The sequence below is a fragment of the Centruroides sculpturatus genome, unplaced genomic scaffold (genome assembly GCF_000671375.1).
Source record: "Centruroides sculpturatus isolate CEXI.00-Female unplaced genomic scaffold, Cexi_2.0 scaffold901, whole genome shotgun sequence".
NCBI classification, from domain to species: domain Eukaryota; kingdom Metazoa; phylum Arthropoda; class Arachnida; order Scorpiones; family Buthidae; genus Centruroides; species Centruroides sculpturatus.
In genome coordinates, this window is record NW_019385090.1 from 130,113 (window position 1) to 141,943 (window position 11,831).

Genomic DNA, 11,831 nt, shown 5'->3' on the forward strand with positions numbered 1-11,831 from the left:
ACCGAAATTCTGCAATGAAATCACAATAGTGTGAGCCTAGTTTTAGTGTCTTTACTCATCTTTACTGTACCCATACATTTTATTTCCTAATTCATGTTTTTTTTCTTTTTTTACTCTTTCTACAGAATTTGTTTTAATACTCTTATAAATCACTTGTAATGTCATTGGGGATTTGTTGTTGTTGTTGATGCCAGGGCTGTGAGGTTGGAGTCAGTCATGAGGAATTTCTGGCCAGAGGAGTCGGAAAAAATGTGTCAACTCCGACTCTGGCATTTCTCTTTGCTTTCCACAGAAAAATTTAACAGGTTTAATATTGGAAATTGGCAAAATGCAGTTTCTTGGTATGAAGACTCTCAGGTAATTGAATAAGGGTTCACTTTGTTTTCCAAATTTGCCTGCCATATGCTTTCCAGAAAAATTTTGCTGGTTTAAATTGGACAAAGTTGTATATATATATGAAGTTTCTCATGCTATTCAGTACATCAGAACCACACAATTAGTCAACAACAAAAGGGAGATAAAGATAAGATAAAGTATATTAAACAAATACTTCTTTACAATTAAGGGGAGTTTTTTTGGTATTTCTCAAAAAATATATTTAGAAAAGTTTTGATAAAACTCATTATTTTGGGTTATTGACCCATGGTCAGGAGTACATAGTACCAGGGCTGTGAAGTTGGAGTCAGCCTACTAAAATTATCAGGAGTCAGTCTAGTGTTTTTTTACTGACTCTGCAGCCTTGGTTGGTGCAATATAATGTAATATATTAACAGACGAAAGTAGTGTAAGAAACTATTAATATTAATATTACTATCCAATTTGCTTAGTCAATTAAAAAAAATAATGAATTTTTATACAAGGGCTTCCATTAAATATGAATAAAAATTTGCTCTTTATGATGTGAAGCTTTTATGAAGGAATGATATGATCTAGTCTTTTCGTATACATTTTGTTTGATGATAAATCTTTTAATTTTTTTCTGCTCCAGTATTTTTTGTAATGCCAGACTATTTTGTCCACATTTTTCCTCTAATGTTTTAGCTGATAATCTAAAATAGTTCTAATCTCTATATAGTTTTATCAGTTATATAAACTGGATAAATATGCTAATGTTACCTGTGATATTTGAGAACTTGGAAGCAGTCTGACGATCTGTGTAAACATTTTTTCTTGTATTTTTGTAGCGTGTAATTGATAATAAAATAATAAAAACTGAGTATATGTGTTTAAAAAACATTTACACACTTCAATTTTGGATATTTTAAATAATTTATTAATTTACTAAATAATATCATCCTTATAAAAATTTTAAAATTTACAATGCATTAAACTTGTATATACAATAATACCAAACATTTATAAAATTTTAGTTTTTAATAGTATTCCACAATTTTTCAAATTCATTCATATATGCTTTTACAGCATTTTCTTCATTGGTAATCAAAACATTTTCATGATTACCTGTAAGTGCTTTCAATGTCCAATTCAGAGATCCTGTTATTACTAACTTTTCATCAATGATGGCAAACTTGTGATGCATTAGGAAACTTGAATTGTGTGTCCTGACTGGTATACCTGTAATAAACAAGATATGATATAAGAAATGGGTATGCTCACATCAAAGTTTTAGAATCTTACATGGTATATACTTGGATTATTTGTTCTGCATACATATATAACAAAATTTGTGCATTTGTCAAATACAGGATGCACTGCATTATATAAAGCTGCTTTAATACAGATAAATAAGTATAATAAGCCAATGATATAGCCCATTTAATTTGAAATGGACTATGTTATTGGTTTTCTAATCAGTTGTATTATAGCTGCTTTACTCGGCAATGCACGCATTATTTCACCTAGTAAAAATTAAAGTTTACTATTAAATATTACATTTTTTATTCATACATTCCATTCTTTTATGATACAGCACATCTTAAAAAAATATATATATATATAACAAAATAAATGTTTCATAAAATTACTAATTTCATGTAACATTCTTGTTTATGTTCATATTTTCTTTCAATTAATATTAAAACAAAACTGATAAAGTTTACTCCAGTATCAATTTTTCAAATAATACTTATATAAATATAGGCATGCATATATTTCATTTATAGTATATTCAGAAATCAACATTACAAAATAGCCAATTTAGAATTTAGAAAAATATGCAATTAATCATGATAATTTCATGTTTCATTTGATTTAGTTCAAGCTGCAGTTATGAAAAAAGTGGATAAATCAACAAAAATATTACAGATGAAAACTTTAGGTGGGAATTTTATTGAATTCACATAATGTGACTACTAATTTATTAGTAGGATAGAAATAGAAAAAACAATATAAATTTTTAAAAATATATTAATTAGGAAAAGATTTTTGAAAAACTTTTTAGTCTCCTTTTTTTGGAAGGTAACAGGGCTCCTTGACCCCCTCTGGGTGCACCACTGACTTATAACATTAAATCAATAAATTACCAGTACATATTATTAATCTAAGAAATATTATATTATATTTCAAATTAATAATAATTTTCATTAAACTTACTAAAATTTAATTTATTGTTAATTCTATATCATTCTTAATACTGAAATTTCCAAAAGAAATAAAATAACTTTGGACAGTGTATATCCATATATAACATAACAACTAATTTTATGTTAAAAAAATAAAAGTTAAGGTCAACCAACACAGTGTCAAGGTAAGGGTACATACTTCTCATTAGATGAGGATCAAGGAATATAACATTTGTTTATACTAACTTCTTTCTGGATAAAGAATAGACCTACCAAAATTGGTTATTAGATTATTTACACATTATCTTCTATGAACAATTTATAAAAGTAAACAAAATAAACAAGTGTACATATTTATTAGGATACTTTTTGTTTTAATCTAGCAGACAATTTCAGCATACCATAATTTATAACATTATATCTATATATATATATATAAAAATGGATGTGTATGTCCCTATATTTCACTTTTTCGCAAAAACTACACATCGCACGTGAATGGTGTTTGTATGTGGTGGTAGCCCCAAGTCTCCATTCGTGCATAGGGGTGGTTGCGTTTCGATAGCTATAAAGGTGCGGAAGATATAAGACTGAAAGTGGTTGAAAGTGGCTTTCTATTTCGAATGTTTTGTTTGAATTTGTTCGAATTAAATTCGAACATAAAATTCAAATATTGGTTCGATTATAGAACGATTGTAAACGTTCCAGAAATGTTGAAAATAGTTCGTTTGACTAAACGTAAAAATTCTCTAATTAGTCTGGAAATGGGGGACCTAATTCTTGCATTCTGTGAAAACGGGTAAGATTAGCTATAATGTAATTATCTTAATCTTCACTATCATTACTTTTTGCCCAGCGAAGCGGGTCCTTGCAGCTAGATTCTAGATTACTTAGAAAAACAGTCTTTTATATATATAAAAAAAACTATATTACATACAAATAAAACCCAGCGAAGTGGGTCCTTGCAGCTAGTATTATATAAAGATCGTTCTCTTAAAGCTTGATTAGAAGCTTCACTTTTGCTTAAGATATATCAATTTTTGCTTTTGAATCTTAATATTTTGATACTTTTATTTATTGATATGACAGAAAACTAGTTAACACGAAATGATTTAAGATTAGTTTGCTTTATATTTGAATTTATATTAATACCATTTCTTGAGAAATCTCATACTTGATTTGTCTCACTTGTCATTTTTTAATAGTAAATTAGAGAACTCAAATTTGTTTTAAAAACTCTTTAATATAACAATTTGAAGTTTACTAATTTTAATATTTTCAAAGCAATATATAGCCTCGTCTATATCCAGAAGTAATTGTTTTGAAACATTTTTGTTTTGAATATTCAATCATTTAACTTCAAACTTGATAATTTTTTAAATCATAGTTTAATTGATTTTCAAAGAATCTGAAGTTTGACTTATCATAGTTGAAACATTTTAAGTAAACTCTAAAATAAGAACTCAATATGTCCTTACTAGGGTTTCTTTCCCGGGATCCCGTTTTCCTGGGATTCTCGCTGTTTATTCCCTACGAGAAAAATCCCGGGAAATCTCTCATTTCAATAATAATTTACCATGTCAGGTTTTCTTTCTAGTATTTATTATACAAAAAGTTGCATCTTGAAGACTCACCTAAGAGAGAAATTTTGAGGTTTACTGCTGCATATTATTACCTATGTTTTACAAGTCTCTACTTGTTAGTTCATGTAATATCTATATATTGTGTTTGCGCATCATTAAACAGGGAGACTTGCTGAAAGTAAATATCACTCATCGCACTTTAGTTTATTTTTTATTTCATCTTTAGAAGTAAAATAGTATTTTTTCGTAATCATTAAAACTCCCAATGAAACGCTTTATTTTACTTTCATATTATAATGTAGGAGAACCTAAATTAATTGAGCCTAACGTGTCCGTATGGGTGAGATTGGCCCTACACTTTTAGTTACTTACTAGAAAATAAATTAAATTATTCAAATTTATGATATTCATGTATGATATTTTTTATTCATATAAAATTCTATTTTACTATCTCTACCATTCTTTTCCCGGGATCCCAGGAAAAGAAATTATTTTTCCCGTAATCCCGCTGGAGGCAAATTTCCCGGGAAATGAGAAACCCTAGTCCTTACATAAAAACTTGGATTTTATTTGAAGTTTACAACACTTTCAAAAGAACAAAGAGGATATAAATTACATATTTCTCTCATTCCTTTTCTGTAAGTGGAATGAATAACTTGACAACCTGCTATGCATAAAAATAAGACTGCAAAAATAATTAAAATTTTGTTAAGAAATAATAATATCTTTATAGTGATGATATTCACTTCATAAAACTCATCTGGCACAACTTCAGAAAAAAAAAAAAAAAAAACACTTCTGTCAAAATTATAATGCATCAGAAAATGAATAATAATCACTTTGATACGTATCTGGCATTGCTTTACACCAGGCCTGGCCAACCCACAGGCCGCATGTGGCCCATCATGTTAAATTGTGTGGTCCGCTAAGCGATATTATATATCTATTAAAACTTTTGTTTCCCGTTATGTGTATACCAAACAATTAAATAAATAAAAATTTGCATGTGTCATTGTTATAATGCACAAGTGCAAGTACGAATTCTTGGTATAACAATAAAATCTTATTCATTTCGTATTTGTTTTACTTTTTTAAAAGCATGTTTGCCTAAATTGTGTCCCACCGTAATGTTATGCATGATCAAAGTGGCCCGCGAAACAATTTGGGTTGGTCAGGCCTGCTTTACACATTGCTATTCACAATTGAATATTTTGCCATATCTCTAATAAGTTAGAAATTGATTACTTTAAACTTTTGCTTCAGGTCAAAAGATTTTATTTGAGATTCTAAATTTTAACACAATGTAAAAACTTTTTTGCTGAAATCAGTTATCCTATTTATTACTCATTGCTATATCAACTGAAAGAGGGGCTGTATGTAATATAAAAACACTTCAAAACCATAATCCAGTTAAAAGAACAAAAACATTTATTAAAAAACAAACATTTTCAATCTTTATAAAGGCCATCCTCAGGTTTTGTATATGTTATTTTGCTTCTGTTTTCATTTATAATATATTACTATGCTCCTGCGCATGCAAACTTCTTACGCAACAAACATTTTTAAAATATATCTTCTTGTTTGATTTTCCATTCTACCAGTAGAACCTGAGGACCTTTATAAAGGTTGAAAACATTTGTTTTTTAATAAATGTTTTTGTTCTTTTAACTGAATTATGGTTTTGAGGTGTTCTTATGTTACAATACATCATTCACTGTCACCATTCTTGTGCCACTTAACTACAGTCACATTGCCAACCCTGCTGTGGACATACTGCAAGCCCCATCAGTCCATGCTTATTAAAACAAAAACAAAAAAAATCAGCACCTGAGCATATGGCACTATCACATATAACATTTTAGTAACTATTTTTGTACAAAAAAAACTGTATTTGTATTTTTGTCACTTAGATCATTCAGCTTTGCCACTCTACATTTATATATAATATTATGAATAAGAGATAATGTAATAAAAACTAATTAATTGAAAATATGTGCGATGTACAGTACAAATAGCATAGTCATTAATTATGATCGATTGTGTATTCTAAGTATTTATAATCACCATTTTAATAACATTCTCACCTTTTCTACGGAACTTTCCAATCTGTGCATGAACCAAATCCCTATCTTCGCCCGTGTTATCTTCATCAGTAAAAACTCTTACTTTCACTCTTTTCTCGTGACATTTTACAATAACATCAGCCAAAAAGTGACTGGTAATTATATACACACAAACGTCTATACTTCTCTTTGCAGAAAGCAAATGCAGAGCGAGAGATCCTAAAGAATTGTCGTCCCGTAAATTGTTACTCTTGACAATTCGTCCATTACTGAATACACTTCTATATTCGACATCGGTATCGGGGAAAAAAAGAACTTTTGTGTAAACATCTTTCTTTTTCTTCTTAGATCGAATTAGATTATAAACATAAGAAGCTGTTTTCCAACTTGTTATACAAACTAAAATGATGGCGAAAGTCTTTTTCCACATTGTTAAAACTATTACTTTCTTCGTTCGAAACCTACTAAAAATCACGTGCTTCTATTCTATCCGGGTTCATAAGGAGACTCTAGCCGTATAGGCTCTTTCTCCGAAATGCGCCTCCTGGTGGAAAACCACGAATTCGATACATGTGCTTAGAAGTAGGAAAGAATCACGTTAATTGGCTGCAGATGCCACGTGACTTTCATATCACTGCACGCGGAAATCTTTTCTTCAGAAGTATTTCCTGATTTCCTAGAAAAGCAGTTTGAAATCGTTTTGTTAAAAGACAGTTAATTAATTTAAGCTATTTTTACTTTAAGTTAGCCGCCGTAGGGCATGTAAACAAGCGCCGAAGACAGAAGTTAAGATAGCTGCTACCATAAATTATATGCATATTACATATTGTCTTCTTCTTCACGTGCCATGCCCGGTCCCCCGGACGTCGGCGATCACCAAGGAGAGGGAGTTCTTATCTTTGGCCGTTCTCATTACCTCACCAATGTTTTGTATGCCTGTATATAATATTTGTATGTCCATTTTTTAATATTGTCTATCCATGGTAAATGTCTTCGGCCTCGTTTATGATTTCTCTCAATCTTTCCATTGAGGATTAGTTGTGGGATTTTGTATTTTTCTCCTCTAGTGATATGTCCCAAGTATGCAATCTTTCTGCATTTGATTGTTGACAGCAATTTTCTGTTTGTTCTTGCTCTGTTTAGAATTTCGTTGTTGGTCACTTGATTCGTCCATGGGACTCTCTGACAGCATCCTTCTGCGAATCCATATCTCAAATGCCTCCAGTCTTCTTTCTGTATTCCTTTTTAATGTCCAGCTTTCCACACCATAGAGGAGAACTGACCAAATATAACATTCGGCCATGCGTTGCCGCAATTTCAAATTTAAATTGTCGTTGCAGAGCAGGGTTTTCATTTTTTGGAAGGATGTTCTAGCTGCTGCTATCCTGCATTTAATTTCTTTCCCTGAATCTATATTTTCTGTAATTATGCTTCCCAAGTATTTAAACTGTTTGACCCGTTCAATTTTTTTTTGGTCAAGAACAAGTTGTGCCTCTCTGTGTGGGGTCTGACTAAAAATCATAAATTTAGTTTTGTTTGCATTTATTTTGAGACCGACATCAATTCCTGCTGAGTTAATTTTATTTAGTAGTATCTGTAAGCCTTCTAGGCTGTCGCATATGATTAGTGTATCATCAGCATATCTAATGACGTTAAGAATTACGCCGTTGATTTTAATTGTACTGTACCTCAAATGACGTACTGTACTGTAGCTCAAATGAAAATTGGGACATACAAATTAACTATTTTAAAGTACTGTACGTATCGAAAAAATTAGAATTGCAATTTTTCACTTAATCTTCTATATTTTCATACGATATTTTCCACATAATCGACATATAGTCAGCGCCACTAGAGTTAGCCATTGCGTTGATATTGGAGAAATTGATAAGATGATACGTTTCTTCTTTCGTTAATTTGTAATTAGAGTTTTTAATAAATATAATATTTAATAGAAGATAATGATGTAGATATAATTAACCATGATAACTAAATTAATCCTTAAAGGGACGTAGCTACTGTGGAGCAGTGGGCAAACTGCTCCAGGTGCACGAATCATGACGGCGCCAAATTAGAAAGGCGCAATAAAAACTTATAAAAACATTTGTATAAAAAATTATAATAAAATTTCAAAATTTCAAACAAAACAAAACAAAAGTAATTAATTTATAGAAATTCGCTGAACTTTGTAGATTTATTAGTCACACGCACCTGACTTTTAGACAAAACGAACCTCTTATCTCTAATAGAGCCGGCTAAGTATTTTATTGCCTTGTTTACTCCTTTCCTGACTAATTGCATGGGTGGTCTGCCTCGGGTAACGTAGGTCAAAGTTCCTGAACGTATGTTACAGTTTGCGTTTGCGCTTGCCCAGTACGATTTTCGTAGATGTGTGTCCTTTGGTACAGTATTGCTCATCTGTCTTCATTTAATTAATGCTCTTGATTCACTACATTCTCGTTATTTTGATGTAATTAAAATATTGACATTTAATAAAACATTTAACACCTTATAACGCTGAGAAATATTTATTAAAACACAAACGTTTTCAGCCTAATGGAATAGGCCATCATCGGGTGACAGGCTATCGAACAACTTTTAAAAATTGCGTTAAAACGGAACTTTCGAACATTACAAATTCAAAATTAAAACGTAAAATAAATTAACCAATCACTATACAAAATAACTATACTGTAATAAATAGATTGAAGCCATATTAAATTCATATTAAAGTATATACGAAAGTATTAAATTCATAAAAATATATATATCAAAAACAGGGCTGTGGAGTCGGAGTCGGAGTCGTGGAGTTTTGATGTTTTAGCCGGAGTCGGAGTCGGAGTCAGAGTCAGATGGTAAGGAAAAGTCGGAGTTGGAGTCGGTAGATTTTTACGCGACTTCCACAGCCCTGGCAGGACTGTTGAGTCGGAGTCGGATGATAAGGAAAAGTCGGAGTCGGAGTTGGAGTCGGTAGATTTTTACGCGACTCCACAGCCCTGATCAAAAAGCATCACATTATAAAGGCAGATAGGAACTAAGAATTTGTGTGTTTTAACTTTTCTTTTACAAAGAACTTCCATGACGAAGCTAAACCATCAGCGTCTCTTGCATTGATACAGCAGTCCCTTAATTCACTCTTATAAATTTCAATTTTTCATGTTGCAAATCCAACGATGGGGACCGCAACGTCTTGAGAATAGATGCTTCATTCTATTTAACTACTGAAGCTTCCGCTTGTGCCATACTTGACAAAACCGTGGTACGATGTCCTTTACTAATGTCATATACAGTAGAGCGTCGTTTATCCGAATCAATTGGAGACTGGGGTTGTTCGGATAACTTATTTTTCGGATAACCGATTATGTACGAAAAAATATATTAACCTATCCCGTGTTTAAATTTTTCTCCGTTGCGTGTCGCTTCGCATGGAATTTCCGTCGATGTTAAGCCTAACGTAAACTTTTTAAAATAATAATCGTGGCTATTGTATCGTTAAAAATAATTTCTTTTTATAAACAAAATAAATATATTGAAAAATATAAAAACAAAAAAATTATACTTTAGAAGTTAATCTAGTATCAAAAACGTTCGATTCAGCATAACACATTGTTTTCAGAAAAACACCACACAAAAGTGCCAGTGCTGCCAGCTAAAAAATACACATCAACAAAAAAAAAGAAATATTGGAGTAGACCAAGATATAGCCACAGATTGCAGCGCCACAGTACTAGCAAAAATTTAAATTTGCCGACTGGAATTCTTTCGGATAACCCACTTTCGGATAAACGACGCTCTACTGTATCTGTGTTCTTTAAGCCTAATAGCCAAATTCCGTCTAGTGACTCCAATATAGTCATTATTCCTAGCTGTTGGTTTTCAAGGGGAATTTTATACGCGCCCGCTGTTTCTTCTTTCTTAAGCTTGTCCTTATCGTTTCTAATAATACTGTATAAATTAGGACCTCTTTTGTTCCAGAAGACGAAAACTTATGGAAAACTTAATTAGCGGAAATGGAGAGAGGATTGTTAGAATTTAACGATTTAGAAAGGGATTTTTTTCCGATGGAAGACTGTTCTTAGGGATCGCACCTGCAGAACGAAGAATAAGGAAATAAAACAGCTAAAACGTGCAAAACAGTGGTTGAATGACAATGAATTGGTCCTAACACGAGCGGACAAGAGTAAACATATGGTTATAATGGAAAGAAAAAGCTATAACAAAGCCTTGGAAGAATACATTAGAAGAACAGAATGTGAGCGGGTAAATAAAAGCATTGTCACAAACGTAGAGAGAAGAGTAAAAAAACTTGAACGAGCTCCATTAAGTTCCGCATTAACTTTTCTTAAAAGATCTCATAACCCGAACCCAGCAATTTCAAGAATATTTGCCTTTGCAAAAATACATAAGGAAGGCAAAGAGGTCAGACCAGTGGTGGAGAAATGCAGAGGGCCCACTTATATTTTGGAAAAACGTTTATATAGATTCATTTCAGATCTATTATGTAACAGTAATACTTGTTGCACATAACTTGTTGCACATAATCCGACCAATGTCGTTAAAGAGTTACAAGAGTTAAGTTTAATGGATGAAGAAGTCGCGTCCGTTGTGGATTTTGAAAGTCTGTATCCATCGGTAAGGATATAATCCTGTTACGAAGCTTTAATCGAATTTATTCTCCGCATAAAACCGGAAGTTGGTGCATTTGAGGATGGTTTGAGAATGATTTGAAGGAATTAGCCAAGTTGATATGTTATGAGTCCTTCTTCAGCTATGATAAGCAGGTATACAGACAGAAGAAAGGCGTACCTATGGGAAGCCCAATGTCAGGGTTGTTATGAGAACTGGTTTTACGCAACTTAGAAAAGCAAGTTGTTAATAGCTTCAAAAAAATATTGTATTTTACAAAAGATATGTGGACGATGTGTGCATTATATGGAGAAACGGCGAAAGAATACACGGTTTTATACAGGTTAACATTAGAAAAGCGATTATCTCTCTTTCCGAAACAAAAAGAAAGGCATATCTGTATAGCAAAGTTAACATTTTTATTTCATTTAATGATTAAACTATACAAACGTCCGATGCGAAGCGGAAGTTACGTTATTTCAATTCAAAACTTCTCCCTGAAAGCAATTAATAGATGACCAGCAGGACTCTGTTGTTAAAGGAAAAGCGTGATGTAAAGGGGCAAGCCATTACTAATAATTTGACGTGGAAAGCATATATTTTAAATTACAAAAATTAAAAATATGATTAAAATTGCATCCAGGTATTGTGACGATGTCACAATAAATAATTGCTAGTTCTCTAGTTAAAATCTCATAACAGATGGCGCCACATACAATTTTATTTATTATAATTAGTGATGTAACGAATATTCGGTTACTATTCGGTATTCGGCCTATTCGGCCTATTTTTCACTATTCGGCCGAATACCGAATACCTAAAAACAGGAGTAATAAATAACAAAAACACAGTAAATTAATCGTTTTGGTATTTAGATTTAATGTTATCGAGTTAGTGTTGTTTGTTTATATTTATTTATAACTTGTAACATGCACAAAATAAAAAAGAAAATAATATTAGTCACATGTATTCACAATTTATAATTACAAAGATCAGCACACGTACACGTCTATCGTTGGAGAATCCTCGCACATCTG

General features: G+C 31.7%; 1 protein-coding gene across 1 annotated transcript; it reads right to left on the bottom strand.

Annotated features, from left to right (window-relative positions):
- Positions 1-1,301: 1,301 nt before the first annotated feature.
- On the bottom strand, positions 1,302-6,704 carry LOC111634527 (mitochondrial cardiolipin hydrolase-like). The gene is made up of 2 exons (XM_023379323.1): positions 6,190-6,704; positions 1,302-1,575 (listed from the first exon to the last, which is right to left on the bottom strand). The coding sequence occupies exons 1-2, from the start codon at positions 6,596-6,598 to the stop codon at positions 1,367-1,369; spliced, it is 618 nt and encodes a 205-aa protein (XP_023235091.1). The 5' UTR covers positions 6,599-6,704; the 3' UTR covers positions 1,302-1,366.
- Positions 6,705-11,831: the final 5,127 nt, after the last annotated feature.